This window comes from Lasiosphaeria miniovina (assembly GCF_030549165.1).
Source record: "Lasiosphaeria miniovina strain SMH2392-1A chromosome Unknown B0T26scaffold_4, whole genome shotgun sequence".
NCBI classification, from domain to species: domain Eukaryota; kingdom Fungi; phylum Ascomycota; class Sordariomycetes; order Sordariales; family Lasiosphaeriaceae; genus Lasiosphaeria; species Lasiosphaeria miniovina.
The window spans coordinates 5066137-5091049 of record NW_026848223.1 but is presented as its reverse complement, the minus strand read 5'-3'; the positions used below and the strand labels follow the sequence as shown (position 1 = coordinate 5091049).

General features: G+C 54.1%; 7 protein-coding genes across 7 annotated transcripts; 3 read left to right on the top strand and 4 right to left on the bottom strand.

Moving 5' to 3' along the window:
- Positions 1 to 81: 81 nt before the first annotated feature.
- Positions 82 to 1061, top strand: B0T26DRAFT_676468 (uncharacterized protein; the record flags this gene model as incomplete). The annotated part of the gene is made up of 4 exons (XM_060439984.1): positions 82 to 307; positions 403 to 460; positions 607 to 663; positions 995 to 1061. 4 exons carry the CDS (start codon positions 82 to 84, stop codon positions 1059 to 1061), a joined length of 408 nt encoding a protein of 135 aa, XP_060297077.1.
- A 1354-nt stretch (positions 1062 to 2415) lies between these two features.
- Positions 2416 to 4869, bottom strand: B0T26DRAFT_644919 (P-loop containing nucleoside triphosphate hydrolase protein; the record flags this gene model as incomplete). The annotated part of the gene is made up of 2 exons (XM_060437667.1): positions 2416 to 4434; positions 4513 to 4869. 2 exons carry the CDS (start codon positions 4867 to 4869, stop codon positions 2416 to 2418), a joined length of 2376 nt encoding a protein of 791 aa, XP_060297076.1.
- Positions 4870 to 6210: 1341 nt separating this feature from the next.
- B0T26DRAFT_646147 (ras family-domain-containing protein) lies at positions 6211 to 7131 on the bottom strand (the record flags this gene model as incomplete). The annotated part of the gene is made up of 3 exons (XM_060437785.1): positions 6211 to 6524; positions 6669 to 6936; positions 7102 to 7131. 3 exons carry the CDS (start codon positions 7129 to 7131, stop codon positions 6211 to 6213), a joined length of 612 nt encoding a protein of 203 aa, XP_060297075.1.
- A 1766-nt stretch (positions 7132 to 8897) lies between these two features.
- Positions 8898 to 11407, bottom strand: B0T26DRAFT_324437 (ATP synthase regulation protein NCA2). The gene is made up of 3 exons (XM_060434375.1): positions 11283 to 11407; positions 9406 to 11204; positions 8898 to 9339 (listed from the first exon to the last, which is right to left on the bottom strand). Exons 1-3 carry the CDS (start codon positions 11297 to 11299, stop codon positions 8978 to 8980), a joined length of 2178 nt encoding a protein of 725 aa, XP_060297074.1. The 5' UTR covers positions 11300 to 11407; the 3' UTR covers positions 8898 to 8977.
- Positions 11408 to 12571: 1164 nt separating this feature from the next.
- On the top strand, positions 12572 to 14386 carry B0T26DRAFT_712673 (methylsterol monooxygenase). The gene is made up of 4 exons (XM_060442090.1): positions 12572 to 12850; positions 12931 to 13036; positions 13113 to 13256; positions 13339 to 14386. The coding sequence occupies exons 1-4, from the start codon at positions 12834 to 12836 to the stop codon at positions 13990 to 13992; spliced, it is 921 nt and encodes a 306-aa protein (XP_060297073.1). The 5' UTR covers positions 12572 to 12833; the 3' UTR covers positions 13993 to 14386.
- Positions 14387 to 17392: 3006 nt separating this feature from the next.
- Positions 17393 to 18637, bottom strand: B0T26DRAFT_712665 (transcriptional coactivator/pterin dehydratase). The gene is made up of 3 exons (XM_060442089.1): positions 17951 to 18637; positions 17802 to 17864; positions 17393 to 17689 (listed from the first exon to the last, which is right to left on the bottom strand). The coding sequence occupies exons 1-3, from the start codon at positions 18311 to 18313 to the stop codon at positions 17483 to 17485; spliced, it is 633 nt and encodes a 210-aa protein (XP_060297072.1). The 5' UTR covers positions 18314 to 18637; the 3' UTR covers positions 17393 to 17482.
- A 3270-nt stretch (positions 18638 to 21907) lies between these two features.
- Positions 21908 to 22622, top strand: B0T26DRAFT_324152 (uncharacterized protein). Its single transcript, XM_060434374.1, has 2 exons — positions 21908 to 22196; positions 22267 to 22622. Exons 1-2 carry the CDS (start codon positions 21996 to 21998, stop codon positions 22450 to 22452), a joined length of 387 nt encoding a protein of 128 aa, XP_060297071.1. The 5' UTR covers positions 21908 to 21995; the 3' UTR covers positions 22453 to 22622.
- Positions 22623 to 24913: the final 2291 nt, after the last annotated feature.

Genomic DNA, 24913 nt, shown 5'->3' with positions numbered 1-24913 from the left:
CTAGAGAGAGATACGCCACGGTGCATTTTAAAGGAGCAGGGCGGCCCGGGATGAATTAGGTTGGGCGTCAACGGGGTGAGGATGGGCGAGAGGATCACGACCTGGTACGCTCCTCTCCGACGGTACCTCGAGGTTGGGAATACGAGAGGGATCGGTCGGGGATGGGCGGGTTTGGCTGGTTTGACCAAAAGGCGCCAGACAACAGGCGTTGCGCCAGACTGGGGCGCCAACGGGGGCGCCAGCGGCCTGTTCATCCAGTCATTGCCAGCCGGTTTACCGGCGCCGCGATCGGCTTTCGTCTCGTCCTGTCAGTTGAGGACACTGGCATGGGGCTGGGTTGGGATGTAACAACTGGGGATATGGAGGATCTCGCTGCCGCTGCTGCTGCTGTTGCTACTGCAGCCAGCCGGCTAGCAGCAGCGCTGTACCTATGGTGTCTGTCTACCTTTCTTTCACATGAGTAGGTAGGTAGACCCTTCCATGTAAAACATCTGCTGCCACCGCTGCCGTCGCCCCCTGCTTTCGTTCTTTGTGAATATCTCCATGATCTCGGTGTCCCCTCGCCGTGCTTGTAGCACTGGTAATTTTGTGTGTCGTGTTTTACAGGATGCCTGTCATAAACCAAGTATGGCTCTCCCATGTCAGTCCCGAGTTGCGATATCCGTAAGTGGAGAGATATAATGAGGCAGTAAGCCAAGGTGGTTATGTCTTGGTCTGAGAAAGAGCTGCCCTCGTTCTTTCCCACGTACTGGCCTCATCGATATTACGTCGTCCAGCCACAAGGCCCAGCAATGGGCTGAATGCAAGTTGTTTACCGTGTCCGCCGTGAAAAGAGCGTGCCGGTTCTTACGGCAGCAGGCATCTACGTCACCCTCGAAGCTGCAATCAAGATGGAGATTGATGGGGAAGAGTCGTATTAGTCTCGAGTTCCTGCGAAGCATCAGTGCGATGTGGCGCATATCTCCCCAGATGTCCGTTCGCTACACGACAACAGTGAAGAAGCAGAGATGATTTCCGAATACTTCTCTGGCAACATGGCCAATGGAGACATCCGAGAGTGAGTGGGCTATGATCAAAGCTCGCTATCGATTTGACTCCAACTACAACACTTTAAAATCCAAAACGATCTGGCGTTTCAAGATGTGTTCCTCTACACGGCATCTCTCGTCATAGGCTAACACTTCTAGAAACACATCCTCGTGGTAATGGGCTGCGTCGGGGGCGATAAGCTCAAATAGGGGTTTTGATAAATAAAAGGGGCCTAAAAAGCCAATATTAGGGCATGTAGGAAAGAGGAAAAGGACTCAGGAATTATATATTAGGGCTTTCGACAACTACCGCCTTCCTCATACGAAATCAAGCTGACCAAGCCATAAGGCAGTAGGGCCTTTCACCTCTTATGGAATTCCTCACAGCTCGGAACTCGGTAATGTAGCTCATTATATATAAACAAGCCAAAAACACACCGATTTCCAAGGTATCTGTCACGGCCGGCTTGGAATGAGGGCGGAACTCCTCTATTGGGCGCTATAGACGAAGATTCTAAACTAAAGGGAAAAGGGAAAAGAAGCTCAAAAGCCTCCCCTCGCGAGATTCTTCCAGGACGTCTCAAGGTGGGGCTCTGGCTGGTCGGGTGGATCCACCCAACTGGCGTCTGATTAGTCAGAGCGTCTGGGAGGCCTGGAGGACCAGGCCCTCACAGTATCAACAACCGCCAAAGAGGGCATACCACTTATAACAAACAAGTTGGTCCCGATGGAGGTTATACAGCTCAACGTGGAGTGCCTCATGTAGACCGGTCAGGGCCGTGACGAGAATGATCTTGCTCATGTGATGGTTGAGATGATGGCCGTGCCGGACGAGGTCGGTCGTGTTGCTGCTCATATCTGGACCACTTCAACGGCCGTAGAGGTTGTTGTTTTCGACGTCTTTAGGCGTCTTTAGCAACACGCCTCAGAGATATGGGCAGGAATCGGAATTTGCGGTCTCCCTCCTCACGCATGCGCTTAATAGCGGCGAAATCATCGAGATGAATACCTACATAATTAGCCTTCTGTTATATACAGGAAGTAAATAAAATACTAGCCTTAAGGGCTACGGAGATTCCCTATCAGGCCTTCTAACAACTACCACCTCCCTTCATGGAAAACAAACAGGCCGAGCCGCAAGTCAGTCATACCTCTCACGACACAGAATCCTCACCAACAAATCACCGAGACATCAGCAAAGATATATTTAGTCTATATAGCCAATGCCAAAGACCGCTCCTCGAACCTCCAAAATGAGAGCCTCGACAGCCAACCAAGTCTGCCGCTCCAACCCATACAACGACGGCTCTGGCATCTCGCCAAAAGGACGCCCCTCGTATCTATCTCTCCCGCGTCAATCCCGCAACACACAGGCCGAATCATTCAGTCAGTACCTGCGGAACTGCTTCTCCCACTCCTCGAAGCCCTGGACCATCTCCCTCGTGATCTGGCGCTTCTGGGTCTTGATTGCGCTCTCGAGGTCTTGCATCATGATGCCTCCCCCATTCTCCTCCATCACATCCCCACCAGCACTCGCCACCCTGCTGGCGACGTCCCGGTCGTACGCAGCAATGCCAGCAACAGTACAAATACCCTGGATCTCTGCGCCTGAGTAGCCGTCGGTGTCGCGGGCGAGGGCGTCGACGTCGACGTCGGGGTTCATGGCGCGCTGGGCGGCGACGCGGGCGAAGATGGCGCGGCGGGCGGCCTCGTCGGGCGGGCTGACGTAGATGAGCTCGTCGAAGCGGCCGGGGCGCAGCAGCGCCGGGTCCAGCGCCTGCGGCCGGTTGGTGGCGGCCAGCACGATGACGCCCTGCAGCGCCTCGAAGCCGTCCATCTCGTTGAGCAGCGTCGTCAGCACGTTGATGCCTCCTCCAGACGAAGATGATGATGACGGCTTCTGCCCAAACCCGTGCCGCTGGCTGGCGATAGAGTCGATCTCGTCGAAGAAGATCATGCTGGGCGCGACCTCGCGCGCGCGCTGGAAGAGCCGCCGCACGGCCCGCTCCGACTCGCCCACGTACATGTTGAGCAGCTCGGCGCCCTTGACGGCGAAGAAGTTGAGCCCCGACTCGGTCGCCATGGCCTGCGCCGCCATGGTCTTGGAGCAGCCGGGCGGCCCGTAGAGCAGGAACCCTTTCGGCGCCCGCTTGAAGTACCGGCTGAGCACCTCGGCCGACTCGGTCGACAGCCGCACGGCCCGCCGCAGCGACGTCTTGACCGAGTCCTGCCCGCCAATGTCGCTCCAGTGGATCGGCGGCGGCTTGAGGTTGATGTCGTGCATGGCGCTGGGCCGCACGAGCTTCAGCGCCTCCTCGTAGTCTTCGGCCGTGTAATAGGCAGCAGCCGGGGGTGTTTCCGCGTCGGCGTCTGCGTCGGCGTCTGCGTTTGCGTTTGCGTTTGCGTCTGTGTCATCCGTCTGTGCCTCGCTGTGTATGTCGGTCTTGGAATGGCGGATGGCGCCGAGAAGCTGCGCCTCGTCCACCAGCCGCCTGAGGTCCTTGCCGTTGTAGGCGTGCGTTCGCTCGCTAAGCTGGCGCAGGAGTGCCTCCTCCTTGTCCGAATCCACGCCCAGGCCCATGGAGGTTAGTATTTCTCTCCGGCCGTCGACGTCGGGGAGCGGCAGGTAGATCTCGCTGGTGAGCCTGCGAGGCTCTTTCAGGTCCTCGGGGATGTCTGTTGTGTAATCCTGGCAGGACATAACGACTAGGACTTGGGGAGGCTCGCCCCTTGTCGCAGCATCTTCGACCAGGGAGTCGAGGGCCTCGCAGAGGGTTATCACGACTGCGCCACGGTTATTGCGGTCTTTGTCGATCAGCCTCTCGAGCTGGTCGATCAGCACGATGCTTGGCTGGTGGAGGCGAGCCTTTTGGAACGCGTCTTGGATCTCGGCAAGCCTGTCTTTGAACTGGATGCGAAAGACTGTGCCCCAGCCGCTCTTGGCGATGTTGTTTAGCAGTAGTGTCTTGCCGGTGCCATGGCCGCCGTGGACGACGATGGCTGGCGGGATCCCCCTGGGCCTGGCTGGAGAGTGTATGGTAAAGACGCGCAGCAGGTTGTTGAGTTTCTCAACCTGTGCGTCCAGGCCGCGGATGCCCGTCAACTGCAGTTTCTGTCCAGCAGCTGCGTCGACCTGCTCGCCGGCGACAGCACGCTTGGCTATGGTCACTGTAGTTTTCCAGTCCAGGTAGCGGGCGTTCCCGGCGGGCTGCCCGTTGACCGAGGCCACAACGAAAGACCTCTCTGGGCCTCGGAGGGTGAGGTTTCTGAATGTCAGGCCGGCATAGACGTGCTCGACATAGGACAGCCTGCCGCAGAGGAAGAACTCCCACCCGGGGATCTCGGCCGGCCGGAGCGGCTCCTGACCAGCACCACCAGCAGCGGCCGTGTTCTCCTGGGCGGCGGCCTCTGCGGGCTTTGGCGTCGTGGCAGAAGCTGCAGGTGCAGGCGCAGGTGTAAGTCCAGGGGTGATCTCCTCCAGCACAATGTCGACGGCGTCGGGGAGGGTTCCGCCGAGGGCTGTGATGCGCACATGCTCGCCGAGGCGGTAGCCCGAGGCGTCACGGAAGGCGTCGTACATCTGGGTGACGCCCTTATCTAGCTTCTCGGGGGCCTTCCACAGCGTGGCCTCGCGCCGTGGCATGGAGTGCGGGAACGAGCCATCATGGTTTGCGTCGGCTGCCTTCTCGATGAAGACGACCTTGCCGCCGTCTTTGCCGCCCGTGAGCTCGATCAAGGCCTCCTCGCCCACATAGATGCGTGAAGGCTGTCGCTTCTGCAGCTTGCGCTCCGTCTCGCTGTTGACGTGCAGCTTGCGAATGCGGAATTCAAGCGTCTTCATTGCGGCGGTGGCCCTTGACAGAAATAATCAGGTCTCGAACAGAGAAATAAACCAGACAAAATCAGGCCCAAAATAGAAGGTGTTAAGCGCCCCCTCCCCCTTCTCTTTTTATTTATTTTTTTTTATCAAAAAAGAGCAGAAGGTCCTATCCAAATCAGAAAAGGCCCCGAAATCCGAGCCGTTAAGGCTTTGGTCGCAGCCTCCTCATTTGAACATTTCAACATTCTCCTTCTCTTCTCATTTTTCGTTTTTCTTTCTTTCCTCCCTTCTCGTAAAAAATGAAAGAGACAGCGAGGGAAAGACTAACCTAGACGATTGTCCACAGCAACTGCTTCAAGACAAGAAAAGTTGCGAGTGAACGACTAGTGAGTGAGACGAGTCTGACGGGGGCATTTTTTTATTGCGAGGGCTCTTTCCAATTGCATCTGCCAAAAATGTGCGAGCAAGGCAGCGAATGTGTACCGTTGTCGTGTGGTACGGTTTATATAAAATAAAATGGCCCCGTAAATTTACGGGCAGGTTAGGTTGCCTTTTGTGATCGGGTTTCCCTTCGGCCGCCGTGGTGGTCGTCGGGCCGCCTGAAGAATTTGCCGTGGCTCACCGATTGCCGATTTTCAGAATTGTGTTTGGGCGGGTAGGTCAGGCCGGAGCGGGGCCACAGTGAGCGAGCGAGATGGGGCCGCTGTGAGCGCCGACTGTTCCAGCGGGTGCTGCACGGAACAAATCATGGATATCAACACTTCAACTCACTTCTAGCATATGGAAACAGACACAATGGGATGTTAATGATGAATGTAATAGAACCAAGAGCAAAAACCCAAACTCCCGTAACCAAATACTTAGGTGCTCTCTGCCGGCTTGCCCGCCCCTCGAGTTGAGCCTCCCTATTCACCCCTGGCCTTGCCGAGTACAGTAATTCCATTTCTCTCTACAGAAAAACATGATGGGAAGATGGAGAGTAATAAAATAAAATCACACGCGAAAAAGAAAAGGCCGCAGAGTAGCCCACTTCTTTTCGCCAATTCGCCCTCTCCCACCCCCTCGCTCCTTCGACACATCTATGGTGGCTCGCTTGTACGGCGGTTGGACGGGCTTTCCTCCCTGCTCAGTATTGGGAGTCATTTGCCCTTCGTGGTTTTGCCTCGACATTGTTATACCCACGGTTGCTGAGCCGAGGCCGTCCTCTTTCCGCTGTTCTAGGTCATCCAAACAACAGTATCACCAAGTCAAGTCCGCAACCTACGCGCCTAATATCACACGGCCGCTCTCCTCGACGTTCTCTGTTCGCACAACGTCACTCGGGCAAACTTGATCCCCGATCCGTAGCAACACCCCCTTGCTTTAGCAGCACTTGCTGCCTGTTGACGCACCTTGCTCTCCGACGTTGACTGATGCGCCCTGGGCCGGCTCGCTCTTGGATGTGTCAATGATGCGCTTCTTGATGTCGGCCGCGAGGCTGTAGAATGCCTCCTCAATGTTCTGGTTCGTCTTGGCCGAGACCTCGAGGAACGGAATCCCAAGCTCGTCGGCCAGCTCTTGGCCCTGCTCCGTGGTTACCGCCCGCTTCTCTTCCCAGTCGCACTTGTTCCCGATCAGGATCTTGTTGACGCCTTCTGTCGCATGCTGCTCCACGTTGGCGAACCAAGTACGGATATCTGTCGAAAACAGTCTTGTCAGCACTCGTTGATATACCCCCTGCTAGCCCCGTACCGCGACACGGCTGCCAGTATTCCTCCACTAGGGTGCCCACCCAGCATGATAGCGCCCAGAGACAATGCCAACGTGGGATGGAAACGTACTGTTGAACGACCTCTCGTCGGTTACGTCGTAGACCAGGAGAATCCCCATGGCGCCCCGATAGTATGCTGTTGTGATGGTCCGGAAGCGCTCCTGGCCGGCTGTGTCCCAGATCTGCAGCTTGACGCGCTTGCCATCGAGTTCGATTGTCCGGATCTTGAAGTCGATGCCGATGGTCGTGATGAAGGAGGGGGTGAACGAGTCCTCGCTAAACCGCAGCAGACAGCATGACTTGCCCACGCCCGAGTCTCCGATTAGCAGCAGCTTGATCTGTTGTAGACAGCAACGTTAGTACAGAAACCGCTGGCGAGATTGGCGCAGTCATGGATACGGCGCGCATAAACTACCCAGCACTGGCCGCGGCAGCAGCGGCCATCATGGTCCGGAGAGGCACCGGGAGAGCGGGCTGAGAGGGAGAGGCGGGATGCTATTTACCAAGAAGTCGTAGTTCCTGTTACTCGACATGTTGGAAGAGGGGGAGCTGAATACCGCCGCTCGCTATCACGTCGGGGGGTTATTTCTCGGGGAGGACGACGACGGACAAGCTGCGAGCTGCTGAGGTTCAAGGTCGTCGGCAACTAGTAGGACGAAATAGCGTGGCTTGGCAGGTAGGCCGGGCGACTGGAAGGCTCGGAATCGGGTTCGCTGTTCTTTTCGCGATGCGCAGACGGTTAGTTTGTCGTCGTGTCGTCGTCTTGTGGAGGTCGGGGTGTGTGGGTTCCGGTGCTTCGTTCTAGGCGTGCAACAGGCAGATGGACCTGGAGGCGCGGGTGGATCGTCAGACTAAACTGGACGTGAGGTGAGTGACGAGGCAGGCAGGGGTTTCGGCGATTGAGCTGACAGCGACAAGCATAAAACGCAAGAGGGGGCAGGGCCGGCAGGACAAGGTTCGAGGCGGGCTAAGGTACAGTACCTTACCTACAATTGGCAGCGACAAACGGAGCAAATGAATACTGGTATGTACTGTATCGGGCAACCAGTACTTGCTGCGGTGGAGATGTATTCCGTACCTAAGGTAGGTAATTTTGGAGGAAAACTGACGCACTTAGCTGAGGTAGATACGTTGCACAAGAAACCCAAGAATCCGGTTCTTCCTAAATGGACGGGCTACTAATACGTACGAGGTTCGATTAGGCAAGGTAACCTGAGGTGGGAAGTCGTTGATTAGCAGTCAGCAGGATTCCAGAACATCCGATACAGTACTGTATGTACGTCGGGTTTATATACAGATACGCTGCCGTGTATGTAAGGTATGTATGCACCCGTGTCTGCCACTAATAGGAAAATGAGAAGGATTTATAGGTACTTTAGGAAGTAATTAATTGATAGGAAGCTGGCAATGTCAGTGATGCAGTGTTTTACGGATTCTTCTTCTTCAACAGAGGTTCTGCAGCTGATGAGGTGTGACGGCCCCAAGTTAGGCAGGTACATTACATACATACAGTCCAATCTGCCATACCTTAGTAGAGCGTGAGCCTCAAGACGTCGAAGGCCAGGTGCATATGCGCATGAGGGGAGAGGGACGGCGGATGCGGCCGTGGCGGCGAATTCTCCCAGCTGTTCCGAGGCACGTCATTGCGGGTTGCGCGTGAAGAGCGTCCTGGTCTTGGACTTGGAAGGCCCGCTGCGCCACAACGTCTATGGTCATTTGATAGGATCTCCCCCTCTGGTTATAAGGTCTCTATGTAATTGGCAAGTACCATCCAAAAAATTGGCAGTTACGCTCCATGTAAATATATGAAATATACAGCTCGGGAGAAATGCGAGGCCGTTAGGGTACTTCTATGGGGCTTGCTGAAGAAAAATGTCAGGGGCAAACACGCCCTAACTCGAGACCTGCATTCGCACTGTATCCAACACCTGCCGTATAACCAAGGCAAAACTGTTTTGGAGACCAAAACTACCTGCGTGCAGTAGAAAGGTAGGTAGTACAGTAGCGGTCACGGACTTGCATTCGGCGCAAATAATCTGATTACTGTGCTGTCATGCTGTCATGCTGCCATGCTGCCATGTACACTTAGTTGTAGGTGCAGCGACCCACCTCTTGGTCCTGGCTTCACAGACCGCGCATCAAACCTCTCTCGGATTGGTTAACCCCTTTTCGGTTTGTTTTCTCTACCCCCTGATGACCACGCTGCCAGCGAGAGTGTAAAGTACTGTACTCCTCCAGGCTCCAAAACGCTCGACGAGAGAGACACGGTAAAATAGACAGTATATCCATATTTTCGTTTCTGGTTTTGCAACAATGCTCTGCTGGCTCTAATCTAGTATGTACGCTGCTTTGATTAAAAGAACACCACGCTGTCTCTCGCTACCTCATCTTAACCAACCACTCGGCATAGGCCCAGTGGATCCTGTCTAACACCCTCATCTGCATCTTCGTCCCTTTGCTTAGATTGCCTAGCTCGTCGAGATCCTCGATGAACTCCTTTCGCATATCTCTCGGAAGCACATCGTGAGCCAACTTGCGCAGCGCGTGGATTTCGCAGAGCAGCAGACCGTGGTCCTTGTACGAGATCAGGCTGTCACCCGTGAGTTGCCCAACTGTTGATGCCGAAAAAATTCGGTCGATATTCCGCAGCACTCTCACACTGCTTCGCGCCTTGCGGCTCTTACGGACGCTCTTTCGGCCCCCGAAAATGGTCCGCAAATATTGGACGACGCCAATCGTCACTGATCAAAAGTTAGCCGCTTCGCTCAAACTGAAAGCCAAGGCACGACAGACGGAAAAACACTCACCAAATATTCCAGGAGTTAGCCCCACAAAGCCAAAGACCAACTCCTGGCTCTTGAGTAAGGCATCGATCCCACTGATGGCCACTTCGAGGTCGACCTTTGTCTTTTGCACCTGGATAAGCAGTGACCGTACGAGGTCCCCCTTTATCGCGCCTACAAACGGCTGCTTCATGTCCTTCTCGTAGGCCCTGAGCACTGGCGTCACGTCTCCCTCTTTGACCTTGGACCGAATCTCGGTAATCTGGCTGTCTGTGATCGACGAGGCCCCGACAGCCACGTTGGGGTTGTCGCACGCAAAGTCCACTACCATCCGCTCCAGACTCTCCCGGTCTGCCTTCAGACTGTCCCGGCTCATGATGGCAATCTCGCTATTGGTGTCGTGACGGATGGTGCCAATGATTTTGCGCACCGGCTCGACGACCCAGTTGAACCAAAAGTCGCGCGTCGTAGCACCTAGCCCGCGAATCCAGTTCACGATGTCGTCTTGCCGGTTGATCAGAATGCGCAGGATCGTCGAAGATGAGACGATCAAAGCCACTGCCGCCGGCCAATATCTGACCAGCCGCGATGGTCGGCCATTGTGACGCGCAAGTTGGTTCATGCTCCAAAGGTGGCCAGGGATGCCTTGCTGGAGTAAATAAAAGATTCGTCGGGCAAGAACAGCCGGTCTTTCGGCCTCGGCCTCGACCGTGTTGTATGCCTGCATTATTAGTCCCGGATCCTCCTTCACACTATTGAAGATCTTTTCCTCAAACTCCTGGAGATTAGATTCGAGAGACAGGGTGTTTTTGAGAATCATGTCCATTAGGACAACACTCTGTTCCAGGACGCTTTTCCATTCGTTTTCGTCTCTCAAAGCGTGTGGCTGGCCAAATCGGAGACCCTCGCCCATCAGAATTCCGAGCCCGGCCGCGCTCATTTCTCGGAGCTGGCATAGTTGCTGCCGCTTCTCTTGAGCCTCGGCGCGGCACACGTCGACGCGTGAAAACAACCTGCGTCGCAGGTCTGTTATGGACCTCTCTGCAATGCTGGTCCTGACGATGGAATAAAACTGACGCCATTGCCTAGATAAGGTGAGCGACAGGTCGACCTCCAGGTCTGGTCCCTCGTCACCAGCACCGTCAGTTTCTCCAGCGCCCGAAACTTCATCGGCGTTATCGCTATCAGTGTGGTGTTTGGTGCCAAAAGTGTGCGCGTGAGTAATCAGTTCGCCAGGAACGGGCGAGCGAAAGAATTCGTCGTCGTCATGAACGATCTCGTTAGGAGGCATGGCGCGGTTTAGACTCTGAAACCGTGATAAGCTATCGTAGTAAATCTCCTTGCTCCACCACCACATGCGCAACGGCGATGTCTGGACTGTGTAAAGAACGCTGTCCGAATACGAGCCCAGAATTTCGTCCCAATACCAGATGTCGTTTCCCAAGGGGATAATATCGTCCAAGAGAGTGCTCATGACCAGGCCGAACGTCTGCACCGTGGCTTTGCCTACTAGGAGCCATTCAATATCACTTTCGTAGTCAGTCTTGGTTTTGACGACGGGCGGATACATCGCTGAGGTATCGTCTTCAGTCAGAAGGCCCGACTGCATGAGAAGCCTCTGAATCCGGGCTGACTGCAACGGCTGGCCCGAGGCCGACCCGGATGATAGGTTCTTGACTATGCGGAGGAGCTCTTGGACGCGGGGAGACGACAGCACCGTGGCGTCCTCTGCGGCCGAGGGGTGAACTCCTTGGTGCCCATCCCGGAGTCCCAGCTCAGCCAAAGAAACTTCGTCTAAGCGCTCACTCAGACGGCGTACCTGACTGCACCAAACAAAATGCTAAAAGTCAGTGCATCCATTCTTCTCTGGCGGTGCCAGCGCAGGAAGATTGATTACTAACTCGGCCACAATCGACATTTTTCGTATGCGATGCTCTAAACGAGGTTAAGCGCGTTCCGGAGCCCAACAGAGCTTGGGGGCCCTAGGCCTAGGCGAGGGTGTGTCTCCTCGGCCAAATGTCTGCCGTGTGGTTCGATATCGAATGACGCGTCAAGGACTCGTCCCCTCCCAAAAAAATTAAATTTTTGTGGCGAGTTGGGAACCGTTGAGAAACATGCAAGATCAGGCCATGAAATGGCGCCCGGATGCAAAGGCTGCCGTTTGGCTAGAAGTTGCCCGATCTTGTGGAGAGAAAGCTCTTTGCCCTGGGGCCCTAGGGAGGCGGTGCTTGAAAACTGGTTAGCGAATGGCAGCTACCGTCTAGTTGGAACGCCCAAATTTGTGGGTTTATGGCCAGAAATGTCCCCAGCGTGTGTGGAATTAGGCCGCCGATCAAAGGCTCTAAGTTTACAAGTTAGTGGGCAGTGGTTCATCCGAAAACATTTTGGGAAAAGAAGGGATAAACACACAGGCACAGACCAAAGGCCCAAAGAGAATGCGAACAAAACAAGAAGACCTGCACTGGCAGTTACGCCACGCGGGAGGCTCTTGCTGCATCCATCCATTGGTTCCATCGCAGCGGGGCAAGCCCTGGAAGCTGGGAAAGCTGAACAAGCTGGGACCTATGATTTCATCACTTGCTTCCTCGGAGCTTATCGGTATCAGCCCGTTCTCTATTTGCATATCGAGGCTCATGCGCTTAAACCATACTCGATGCGAATACGAATCCGACTGTGGCTTGGCTCGTGCGTGGACGAACCAGACACCAGATTTCCGATTTCTGTCTGAACTTTCGGTTTTGCACGCTAGTGGCGCTGTCGGAAATACGCACCGATCACTCCTAAATCCTTCCCGAGGGCGGTCTGCGACAGTTCAATTCCACATGTTGGGCCCTGAGTTTTTGTTCTGCACATAGTACAGATATGCCGTAAACGCTTTTGTTTTTGTGCCGCGCGAACTGCTACAGTAAAAATAGCTCCTTGGGATGGTAGTTTCCGTTGTCTTGCTGGTGTCATACAGAGTTAAATCGAGACATGCACACAATAGTGCCCTGCAGGCTTGGCAACAGACGGGAAATGGGGGTTTGTGGGGATTCAAGAGCAAGGGGACAGTACTCGTAAATTCCCAGTGAGAGTGTGGTGGTGTGAGTGGTCCGGAAGACGGAAAGGGGTTTCTCAATGTGGGACGATTTCTGGTGTCACTCTGGCTCCATTCTCCGTCCGGTCTCCATTGGCCGACGTGGGTCGGTACGTACCGGCGTGCTCGCCTCTAGCAGCCCGTGCAGATTGCAGAACAATAAAAAAACCCTCCATCCCTGATACTTCTCCGGCTCTCTCCCTCAGTTCAATTGATTGCAGACTGCCCTTGCCTTTGGTTGGTAGTCGGTTGATTATACTTTCTCTCTTTTTGACGGCCTCTTTTTGGTGTTTTGTCGACCTTCCTGCGTTTTATACGGCGACAATCAGTCTAGGGCATCATCCAGAGTCCAACCTCGGGTCTGCCAGCGCCCGTCATGGCGACCGCCATCTTGTACGCCGCCAGTCGCCCTCCTTGGACTTGACTCGCCTGCGACATTGCAGAATAATAGAAGCTGACCACGTCCTCCTTAGGAACGCGACGATTGCCGGCTTCAATTCGACGACTACCTACACGACTGTTTTTGAGGAGATCTCCAAGTACAATGTGCAGCTCAACTACTTTGAGCGCCTCTGGGCGGTACGCACAATCACCGCCGCCCCCCCCCAAACACACCTAAGACGCAGACACTTGGTTCTGACTTTCTTCAAATCAGGCGTGGTACCTATGGATGCAGAATGATACTCTGGCGACCGGCATTATGAGCTTCGTCATGCACGAGGTCATTTACTTTGGCCGGTCTCTGCCGTGGATAATTATCGACGCCATCCCCTACTTCAACAGATACAAACTCCAAAACGTCAGTAACCTCCCCTCTCTACACTCGCGCCGGCGCCCAAGCGACAGCGCCTTGCCGTGAGGCATGCTGACCCACTGTGTAGCAAAAAGTGCCAAGCTGGAGAGAACAGTGGGAGTGCGCCGCCCTCGTCCTGCTAAGCCACTGTACCGTCGAGCTCCCGCAGATTTGGCTGTTCCACCCCATCGCTGTCTACTTCGGCCTGGAATATGGCGTGCCCTTCCCCCCAGCCTGGAAGATTGCCATGCATATTGCAATCTTCTTCGTCCTCGAGGACGCCTGGCACTACTGGTTCCACCGCGCGCTGCACTATGGCCCCCTGTATCGCACCATCCACAAGCTGCACCACACGTACAGCGCGCCCTTTGGCCTCGTTGCCGAGTACGCGTCCCCCATCGAGGTGATGCTGCTAGCCTTCGGCACCATCGGCAGCCCCATCGTGTGGGTCTCCATAACGGGCGACCTGCATATGATCACCATGTATCTGTGGATCGTGTTCCGTCTCTTCCAGGCCATCGACGCCCACAGCGGCTATGACTTCCCCTGGAGCTTGCATCACTTCCTGCCCATATGGGCTGGCGCCGAGCACCACGATGTCCACCACGAGAAATTCATCGGCAACTATGCGTCGAGCTTCAGGTGGTGGGACTATTTCATGGACACGGAGGCGGGTGCCGAGGCGAGCAAGAGACGCCGCGACAAGAAGCTGGCACAGATCAGGGCCAAGAAGGCCCAATAAGTGGCGAGCCTACCGAGGTGGTGGCTTACACATGACGGCCAACAGGCACCTTGGCGATAAGAGCCTCTAATCTTGGATTCTCTGCGAAGCATCTTACGTACAGTGAGACTTGGTAATGCGGCGTTTGCTCGGGATCAGCGGTTGGCGCGTGTCCCGGAAACGGGAGGTGACGAGATGACCCCCGGAGCCTGAGGAACGGCCGTGTCCAGAAAGGCGAAGGGTTCAGTCACGTGTATCTGGTTGTCGCGGAAAGAGGGCTACAGCCGACTCCAATGAATAAAGGGGCGTTGGGAGAGGAAGGAGGACTGGCTAATTATTTCTGTACATATGTTGAGTTTGCCCCTTAATCCTTATTAATAGAGCATGACAATGAAATCCTAACAAGTACGCGTACGCCTCTCCGGGTTGCTCATTATTTGTCGTCAGGATTTGACCCTCGAGTCCCCGCAGAACTCTCGGGTTTCGTTGTCCTAGAACGAGGCCCGAGGCCCGACCTCACGATCATGACTTGTCCATATCTTTCCATTGCCTGATCACGCTGTGGGTGCAGGTCGCTTTATTATCAACCAGATAAGACAGGCTGCATTGTGGTCGCTGTCTTCGGGAATCCGAAGCCGGGAAAAGAAAAAAAAGAACAAGGTTGGGTCACGTGTTGGGGCCTCTCACTTCTTTTGCTCGAATCTTTTTTTTTGGCGTGCATCGCAAGATGCGCACCTGTCGCCGCACAGTTGACCAGGGCTGCACTGTGGTGGGCGCAGAGTGACTGCAGCTGAAGAGAAAGAAATGCGGGGTGGGTTCAGAGTGGCTGCAACTGAAGGCTACCCCCGCACAACAAGACGCGTACCCTGTTCCTCAGCGGTAAGCTATACAGTTTTTGCAACGCTCTTGAATTCGTGTCGTTCTTGAACGAAGTTGACAGCGCATTGAATTGTCTGCTTAAATCAGGTCTAGGAATACACGAATGAAGGCCTTCTTATACTTCAAGACAAGGACGAAGGAAAACGCCGTTCAGCCGTACAGGGTTTATTTTGAGGCTCAGCTGTAGAGAGCATTCGGAGCTTGCCGATTGTGGCTTGAAATGTTGCCCAAAGTGGCTCAAATCTAGGCGACACCCCCCCAGGTTTGCCTGCGGTCAGTAGGTAAGCCTGTAACCCGCCTTATTACCTGATTAGGAAATGGTGATGTTTTCTGTGGTGTTGCGGGTCCACAGGCCCTATGTAGTCTTCCTGATCAAGTGCTGCACGTCCTGTAGGTTCAACATCGCTCTGAAGTGCTCAAATCGTTGCCGAGAGAGGTTCTTCGTCAGGCCGTCGGCAGGCATCTCATCAGTAGGTAGGTGGTTAATGAGGAAGCTTCCTTTCTTGAATTCCTGCGTCATCCACATGTTCTGAATGTCAACATGCCTTAGCTTGCTGTTAATTCTGTCTTCTGTAATAACTAGGCGTATGGCTTGCTTGTTGTCACAGTACAGCTTCAAGGGTTCCTGTAGGTCTAGGGCGATACTGTTAAGCAGGCGTTCGAGGGCAACAGCTTCAGAAGCCGTTGTTTGTAGTGCCCTGAGTTCAGCCTCGGTTGTTGACGTTGTGACAGTGGTTTGCCGGCTTGCTTTCCACACAACTGGCCCCCCTAAGAGGGTCATGAAGTAGCCCTGTGAGGACTTTCTGCTTTCTTCGTCGTCAGCGAAAGAGGCGTCGCTACAGATGACCAAGACCTCTGGCTCTGAACCGGAGGTGCGTACATGGGCTCCGATTTCCACAGGGTGCCCGGCCGTCTTCAGGACCTTTTGTAGGCTGGAAAGAAGTGTGATTGTCCCTAGATAACTATGAATACCTCCTACTACTCCTGTTTTCCGACGCGCTCCTCTTCCTTTGGTTTGTGGAATAACGACGCAATTCGAGACCGCTTGAACTTGCCCGGCATCCCCTTCTGGTTCTCGTGGCCATCGTCATGCTTTCTCTACTCCACTAGCAAACGTTCCTCCTCCTTCTGCTCCTTGGGACTGCCAATCCCGCTGCCCGTCTTGGTAGGTCGGCTGACCTTGAAGGGCTCCGGCGGCTTTCATGCCGGCAAATATCTGCTGCATGGCATATCGCATCTGGAAGAAGTAGATATTTGGCAGCGGGCGTTTCTCCGGGTCAGACGTGCTCAACTCATAGATATCGCCGTGTACGACATATCTAGCGCCAGCCACAATCGAGTCCTGCATCATCCGTTTACGATCTAGCAAGTTGGTCACCTTGCTATGATCCTGGCCGCCATTAGTAAGACCTATCTCGGCATGCCGTTCTTTAAACCAGACGACTTGGAGGTATAGCCTATTTTCTGGATTGGTTGGGTGCTGGATAGGACGGAGAGCAAATTTATACCGGTCCCACAACCGATGGGCGGTAGGCTACAACGGGTGAATGTTTCGTTACTCATAGCCGGCGATGTCGAGCTGTTGGATAGCTTCCAACAGCTAGAATATCTGAAGTGCCCTCCAAAAGTCAATAGGCGTGTATATGGATATGGTGGCTTGGACATCGATAATACATGCGGCGTCAGCTACCTCAACACCGATTAAGGAGCAGCAGCTCTGGTACCAGGGTGGTACCGTCCGCTGGGCTTTTATGTCCTCTTTGCCTTGCTCTTCTGCTTTGCCTTTGCCTTTGCCTTTAGTCGATGTCTGCTCCCCTCCCTCTTCCTTAAGCATCTTAACTACGGTCTCGAAAGGCTTGTTGACCCAGATGTCGATAATCTGTTGGACTAGTGGAGTCAACAGCACTAATTATCCCTAGAAGAACTCGTCGGGGCGACTGAGACTCTATAAAAGTCTCTAGACGCAGTGGAACCAACCTCGAGGACGGATAGAGGGCTATAGCCTGTATTGCGAACAGAGCCTTTATCTTGTTAGCATACGCTGTGGTTTTACGGCCGCCCTCGTTATTACTATTACTGGTATGAGCTATAATTTTGCCTTGAAGAAAGGCGGCGAACTGCCGCTTCAGCTCTTCATCCGTCGTTGGAAGGCGTGATCCTGACGGCTGCGAGCTATCATGAGGGCTCGCATTATCTCGCGCCGAAGTGGAGTCATGCGAGGGCAGATGGGTGGGTGTCGAGGGCAGATCTGTGGACGTCGAGGGTCCGGCACCGGGCAAAGCTGCAAGCGGATGAGGCACCAAATCGATGGAGCGATTGTAGACGAACTTTGTCTCGATCGGCAGAGGCGCGTAATCGGCAGACTTTCGTTTCGGCGGCATGGCGACAACGTATAACGAATTAGGCATCAATCTCTCGTGCGCACGCGTGGGGGTTACTACCGGATCGCTTGTGAGAATTGACGAGGTTTGGAGATTTTGGGAAGAGGTGTTGTGCGGCGGGCAGGCAGTCAACTTGGTTGGTTATGTAGAAGAAGAGAGGAGGAAGTTTTCCATAAATTTCGGTGCTGATAAAGCTCGCGGACATCATCACATGTAGCTGAGACGCTGGGTAAGTTAAAGGAGGGGGGAGTTTATAGGAACCCTGCGCGAGCCAGCGAGTCGGATATTGTGGCTTGCGGCTTGGCCTCGTCAACTCCCTCTGTCGCCTTCGGCTTCACGTCTCGCACCTCTTGATGGACTTTGGCCAGCTTGTCGCATATTGTGGCCAGCTCTATATCCTTTTCGGACAAGCCGCCCACGTCATGCGTTGTCCACGTTATGATAACTTTGTCGTATGACTGGGTGTACGGCAATGGCTCCTAGGTCAGCGGGCTCTTTGCTTCTGGGCTTCAAAGCACGCGGCAGCTTGTAGGGTTGGTGATTAGGCTAGCCAGTGATCTATGTACTTACATTTGACCATTCGGGATGGTGCCGCTTGAGTTTGCATTGTAACGCCACTGCGTTCATGAAGTCCTGATACAAAAGCAAAGTGGTGAGTAAGTTTATGGTATCTATCTCGGCATGTTTTTATGCTTCGGAGAGAGGAAGACAGCACGCACCCAGGCCTTTCTAAAATTGGGAAACTTGAAGGGGCGTGTAATGCAGGTGCCCTTTGAGTCGAGGACCCATGGGCCTCCGGGACGTGCTTGACTCAAGAGCTGGGCCAGATTGTCTCGGAGACGCATGTTGAGTGGCAGATGATGCAGGTCCGGGCCATTGGGAATACGACGGCGAGAGGAAGAATGCAGGTAATGGTAGGCTACTGCCACTCCGAGCGAAGCCTGACTCCCAATGCTGCCGTCGATGGTGCTGGGCTGCCGTCGTCGCGGGAGCTCAGCAAGCCCAGCGAGCCCGAGAATGCGGGGCCTTCCTGCTAGAGCTAGAACTAGAGGGAGGCTCCGCCTAGACATGGCGAGGACCATGATAGCCAGTGCAAGAAACCTAATGGCTCTCTGCTAAAATCGGAGTTGCCAAGCCGTGAAGGCTGGAGGTTGATGAAGCTGTCGCGTGTTTTTCGGCTCGTCACGAACGGTTGCAGGGCCGTCGAGGGAGAAGCGGAAACGATGGCCCGGAGTATGTCTCAATAACCAAGACACAGTGGCCGGCCGAGAGATATGACATTAAAAGTGTCATATGAGATGAATTGGCTGATTGAGACGAAATGCGTCTCTTTTGCTGTATTGAATGGATGAGAAGCTCGATGAGACGACGGTCTGTGGATTAGAATTCTGACCCTTATAGCCGGGTTATCGCTAATGTTAAATGTGGGGCATCCATCAGTTTGCCCCATAAAATATGTCTTTACCGTAAAGATCGCTCGTACGTAGCGAATAACAAGGTATACTAACATATCGTAACTATTTAGACCCCTTATCGAATAGGGCTCCCTATCCTTATATAAACTCGGCCGAGAAACGAAGTCTAATCATGATATTCTAATCGTTGTGTGCAAGCTTGACCGTACGTATTTGGGCCTTCAGGGACGGGGCCTGCCTCCTTCCATAGTTCCCTCAGTAGTCAGCCAGTAAAGACAGACACATGCCCAAACCACATGAACCCAAAGTCCAAAAGTTTGCTGTAAACAGTCCAAATGCTGTGATTATAACCAGACCCAGGTGTTGGTTAGGACATCGGGTACTAGTCTCACTATGCCTGAACCGGCGAGGCTGTTTAAGAGCAAGTCCCAAGGTCTCGGATGCCATTCCTTTCCACCCTCACCTACACGGGGAAGAGAGAGGTCTGCCTCCTTCATTGCCCACCTTCGGTCCCTTGTTGTATGGACAGGCCGGCTAGTACGACGGATTAGTCAGACAGACAGACAGACAATACAAGTCGGCTCGTTGGCGCCAGTACTGCCGCCGGCGACAAATATTGCGAGACGGCTCTTTTTCTCGGGTTGCGTCGCTGCCTGGAGTGTCGTGCTGTCGATCCCGCGGCCTCTCTAGCCTTCCTATGGGTGGGGTGGTCTGGTGACGACGGGGAAGGCATCTTGTGATGCCTGCCCTCCTAGAGATCTCTGGATCTCGACACGAGTCGAGGTCTGTCTCGTCAGGTGTCCGTCTCGCGGCCGCAGCCGGGCGGTTGGTGTTCCAGAAACCCTCTGTTCCCTCCAACAACGAAGAACCGGGGGACCGAGGGCATGGCGCAGAACAACGAGCGACAACAGACCTTCAATGCCTGTCTGCCTGCCTGCCTGCCTGCCTGCCTGACTGCCTGACTGCCTGACTGCCTGACTGCCTGCCTGCCTGTCTGCGAAACGAGAGCCACGCCATCGACACAGATGCCTGTCTCCGACGGCGCGCAGATGCGAAAGGGGAATATTCGGGAAGAGTAGCCGGAGATGGCCGCCCTGTATGAGGGCAAAATGCCCCGATGGAGCAAACAGTCGGCTTTCTTACTCAGACGAGTTTAAAGAAAACGCCACACACCGCATACTATGTGGGGGGGGGAGGGTTCCGGCAACATGACGTTTATTTGTCCAGAACAAGGCCTGAGACGGCGGGAGACATGGATTCGTGCAGCGGCTCCATGCTCACCTGACAAATAAGCGTTGCTCTGGACGGAAGAGAGATGTCGTTTCTTGAGAGCCATGGATTGGCCACCAGCCAGATGACTATTCCGTGGGGACAAAAAAGGGGGCAGAAAACATAAAACGGCAAGGAACAACGACAAAAACGCAAATTTTTGGCGCCTGACCTTGATGAAACGCCGCGAGAACCACAAAAGATGCTGCTTGCTACTAACCGAGACCTAAGGTGGGAATATGAATAGTAATCGTGATGGTTAATTAACATACAAAGTGTCCCATGTTATGCAGATTTATCTGACAGGCAGGCAGGCGAGCGGAAAACGGAGCAGCCGCGTGTGCCCTGGATCAAGGACCGCGAGGCGAATCGCGATGTGTGTGCATGTTGAAACAAGCCGTCCATTGTCTGTCTGTCTGTCTGTCTAGATCACGTCAACACCGCCCACGATAAATGGGACGACTCGTTTTTTTTGTCCTGTGAAGAATTACGAGACTGCTGACTGTCAGTCATCAAGGCCCTTCTTTTTTTAATCATCTCTTATGTACGGCACGTGTGCGATGCGCCTGCCGAGCGGCGAAGATGGCAAGATAGGAGGGGGAGGTGTGCAAGCGGGTGGTGGTGCGTGGTCATCTATGGGGCATACCTTAGGTAGCCAAGCTACTTTTCTGCTCTGTTCGTAAAGGAAAGGGGCCCACTCGATTCTTGCATGGCAGGACAGAGGCATTGTCTTGAGAGACATCTAGGTTCCAAAGTTGGGGGTGCCTTGAGGTGGCTTTCAGTTGCTTCAAAAACCGTTTGACGTAAGAGGAAAAATTACCCGATTGGGAATATGTTAACACACTTGGCCATGTAGGCAGACGCAATTAGATAGGTAACCTTGCTAATTTGTGTATCCCCTCACGCAGTAATCGGCAGAGTAGTAAGACTAACCAGACCTTCTCAAGGCAATTCGTAAAGGCCCTATCGCCATTCTGCGTACGTCAGCCCCCCCGGCGGCCGTGGAATGTGGTATAGTGTAGTCATTGTTACACAACCACCCAAGCACGCAGAAGAAGTCTATCTTGGTCCCGAGGTGGTGTAACCCTGCCAGCCTTTGGTTGCAGTCATGCATGGTCCACAACTTTGATTGCAGAACCTACACTACATACTGTACGAAGTGTACTGACGAGAGAGAAGTGAAACGATGAACAAGGCAGCATCCATGGCAGCAGGTCGGCAGGTCGGCAGGCCGTACGGGGATATTACGTAACATCGACAACAATTGAAGATGGTTGGAGAGAATCGAATCGTTGATGACTTTCTCGACCAGGGTCTTGCCGCCGCCGTTGTTGCTAGTCAAAGCAGTTAACTAGCCGAGCCGCGGCCCAACCAGGTCTGGACGAACACAAAACGGATGTGCGAACTCGATGGACACGTGTAGGCAAGGGACGTACTCGGAACGGAGGACGTCTCGGTCGTTCAAACATAGCGAGCCGGATGACTGAAGTATTACTGATCGTCTGCTGGCCGGGCAAACAGTGGCAGCCGCTGTTCAGTGTTCAGATAATCAGGCTTGCATTTGCCCTGCAGCCGGTGTGCGGGAGGAATCGAGAAGCGGTAGCCGAAAGCATTTGCGACTGGTAACATGGGAATTGGAATAACAGTAAACCCCATTGCCGCGTTATTAGACATGGACAAGAGACAACAAACGGAGAAGAGAGGCGGGCAGGACGGACAGGATGGACAGAACGTACTCTGTACAACGTGCGTACCTTGTCCGTTCCTACCTCTACCAGCACACGTGCTCGATTGCACGGCCGTCCACGACTTCACGACTCCACGCCAATACGCGCACAAAAGCCCCCGGGGGTTACCAAGATCGGAAATGGCGGCTCAGATCAAGTTACCAGTACTACCGTAATTAGTACAGCATAGTATGTATTGTACCGTGGCGGCTGTTGATGCATTCGAAGACTCGATGCAGCCAGCGACTGACAGACTGACTGTCACTGATACCCGGGTTAGGCAAGTGATGCCGCAATCTCGACTCGAGGCACCGTGCTCAGACCTGGCATGAACCAACATCTTCCGTCGCTGGATGCTGGGGCTGTTGGCTTGCTCGTTGGTGTCAAGGCTGTGTGCGGTTGACTTGTGTGGTTGTGTGGACTGTCCATGGTGTGGTCAATGTGAATGGATGGCGGGGTCCAGTACGGGCGAAGTGTCCGTACGGAGCACGGAATGCTATCCATCGGTGGCTTCTTTAGCTTGTCCACACTCTCCCGCCCGTACTCGGTTCGGGGTACGAAGAAGCTCCCAACACACAACGCAATGATGTGCGATGAATAGCGTATTGACACCCATGCTGCAAGGTGCGAGGCAGCCTAGAAACGCATCTGCAATGTGCCCCCAGGGAGATTGAAATGACACCCCGAAAAACTTCCAACCTAAGGGCTCGGGAAATAGAGAGTAATATACGTAGGCAGGCAAGTATCGCTGCCTGCGGACTTTTGTCGCTGTTCATCCAATGTCTAAGAAGGATGGTGTTTAAACGTTAGGTCGGTTTCCATTGTCGGCAATTACCCATAGAGTATCCGCACTTGAGGTGGCTTGGTGTTGAATTAGCACATGCACCGCCCTGCAATTGCTAAGCCATCGAGGTTCCTGCGTCGATGTGGACGGATTCGGCGGGGGTGGCACGGCGAATGTAGTTCAACTTCTTCTGGAATTTGGAAACACGCACCACTTAAGCAACCTAACCTTGAAGTAGAACCGTGTATTCCGTAATCTCACTTACTTGATTAGGTCTTTGTGAAGTGGGTAGCTGCAAGGTTTATTTGGGGGACAGGGTTCGGGGGACGGAAAAATAAAATCACCTTTCCAAGTAAATTTGGACCATGGGACTAAAAGCAAAAGGGCGGGTGGGGCTTCCATCCAACTTGGCTGGGCTCAGGGTTAGATCTTCTGGTGAGGCGAAGGGTGGACTCACTGGACACGTGGAAGACTTGGAAGCATCGCGGAATTCCGCGTGCGACTGCGCTGTGTGTTGGGAGGCGCGTGAGGCAGTGGTAGACTAGTAGCCACTAGGCCAGCCCCTCCCTCAACCCCACTCCACTGCATTTCGCATCTTTCGCGAAAACCCGACATCTCTTCTCTCCAGGTCCCAAGACGATCTGCTGACAAAGCATTCAACATCTGACAAAGAACTCCGAGAGCATACTGGTTCCGAACTGAACCCAAGGACGCCGGAATACCGGAATACCGGAATACTGCGAGGTCAGGTTTCGTGTTGCCACAAGGCCCGAGGAATACGCGCGCATTTGAAGGTGCCCGCTGCGTGTGAGTGAGCAGCCAGGCCGAGCAGTCGTCCAGTCACAGTCGCCAGCAGCGGGCGAACAATCGCTCCCTTCGCTACGGTGTGGTGCGGTGCATCGCGTTGCGCTGCTTATTAGGTAGGTTGGCTTCGACCCAGCCCAGCCGCCATCAATCAATCAATCGCCGCCGCCCTGCTGAGTCAACCATCCTCGCGATTCGTCAGGGTTTCTCGACACGCGTGTTGGACACTACAGGTCCGCCGGAACGGAGTACGTACATACGTACCATACTGAATACCATCATACGGATATCCATCCATCCATACCGACGGGGAAACCTCACGAACCGCACGCACCAAGGCGGCACCGACGGCGAGCTCTTTTCCCATTTGCGTCGTCCGAAAACACTCCCCCCCCCCCCCCCCCCCCCTCCCAGCCACGCGGATTTATGCCAAAAAGTTGGCCGCGGGTTTTCATTGCCACAGGTGTTGGTATCCTGCTGTATCCGTAGGTCGGTCGGAATTTGCAGTCCATCCAGCCCAGTCCAGTCCAGTCAATCGCGGTTCCAAACCCACTGCCACCCTACCCTGTTTGTTACCTTTCCTCAGTTTATTACTACTGCCTAGGTCAGGTTACCTGCTTTCCATTTCCAGGTTTCCTTGGCTCAGTCATCATCATTTATACCTTACCTACCTACCTCCTATCATGAGGTGCTGCAGAAACTGCTCACTTACGCAACCCACTGCACTACTCAGAAGGCTAACCGTTGGCTGACAGCTGCTGCGTAGCTCCTGTCGTCAGCAGTAAATTATCTGCCGGACCCCATTAGGCTTTCTGACGCCGAATAAGACGCTGTTGGTGGGCTGCAGACCACTGCTTCCGGTACTGCTCTTTGCTGTTGTTGTTGCTGCTGCAACTACTGCTGCTGCTGCTTAGCCTAGTAGTAGTAATCCGGCTCAAACCCCAGGTGCTGCAACCCCATCTCTTCCTCGCTGCTGAGTCAGGGCAGCTGTCGCAGAAACATGGCAAGCCTCAAGAACGGTCAGTGGCATTATTTCATTTCCATTCATATCCCCGATGCTTGCAGCGTATGTACAGCATAGCAAGGCAAAGCATAGCGGAGCAGAGCACAACGGAGCAGAGCAGAGCATTGCAGAGAGAGCGAGAGTGTAGTGTAGCAATTGCAAGTGCAAGTGCAAGCGTCAGTGCAAGTGCAATGCAGTGCATCCAGCAGCCAGCAGCAGAGGAAATGCGTTACACCCCTCCTCAAAGGTTCCCCCGGCTCCGTCACTACCATGGATATGATATTCCATTCCACGGCTAGCGATTGCAAGGTGCGAGCCGGAAGAAGACAAGGGCCAAAGTTCTTCCTGTCCTCTTTTCGGTGAGAGCCATGGAGATGCGGACCGCAACGGCGGCCACAGCAACAACCCACTGCGAGACCAACAGCATCGCCCATCACCCTTAGCATCAGCACAGCATCAGCACCAGCATCAGCAACAGTAACGGCAATGGCGGCAAGATACGGAGTACCGCCATTGGGTCCGTCCCGGGGTCGCTGTTGGTCGCACGCGCCGGGAACTGTCACGGATTTGGTCGTTCCCTCTCGCTTTCGCAAATGAACCCTGGCCAGTACATCATACATCCATTACACGTATCCATCCTGGCCGTCCTTTAAGCTATAAATTGTCGCCGAGGCAGGACT

What these genes read in the sequence shown, in the direction of transcription:
- B0T26DRAFT_324437 (XM_060434375.1), bottom strand. An exon ending in GCTAACTCCTGGAATATTTG is followed by an intron (nt 9,340 to 9,405) that starts GTGAGTGTTTTT and finishes ACTTTTGATCAG; the next exon opens with TGACGATTGGCGTCGTCCAA.
- B0T26DRAFT_712673 (XM_060442090.1), top strand. An exon ending in ACTTTGAGCGCCTCTGGGCG is followed by an intron (nt 13,037 to 13,112) that starts GTACGCACAATC and finishes TCTTCAAATCAG; the next exon opens with GCGTGGTACCTATGGATGCA. An exon ending in ACAGATACAAACTCCAAAAC is followed by an intron (nt 13,257 to 13,338) that starts GTCAGTAACCTC and finishes CCCACTGTGTAG; the next exon opens with CAAAAAGTGCCAAGCTGGAG.
- B0T26DRAFT_712665 (XM_060442089.1), bottom strand. Translation starts at nt 18,313, where the DNA reads ATGGTCCTCGCCATGTCTAGGCGGAGCCTCCCTCTAGTTCTAGCTCTA. An exon ending in CCAATTTTAGAAAGGCCTGG is followed by an intron (nt 17,865 to 17,950) that starts GTGCGTGCTGTC and finishes CTTTTGTATCAG; the next exon opens with GACTTCATGAACGCAGTGGC. An exon ending in ACCATCCCGAATGGTCAAAT is followed by an intron (nt 17,690 to 17,801) that starts GTAAGTACATAG and finishes CCGTACACCCAG; the next exon opens with TCATACGACAAAGTTATCAT.
- B0T26DRAFT_324152 (XM_060434374.1), top strand. Translation starts at nt 21,996, where the DNA reads ATGCTGGGGCTGTTGGCTTGCTCGTTGGTGTCAAGGCTGTGTGCGGTT. An exon ending in CCGCCCGTACTCGGTTCGGG is followed by an intron (nt 22,197 to 22,266) that starts GTACGAAGAAGC and finishes CCATGCTGCAAG; the next exon opens with GTGCGAGGCAGCCTAGAAAC.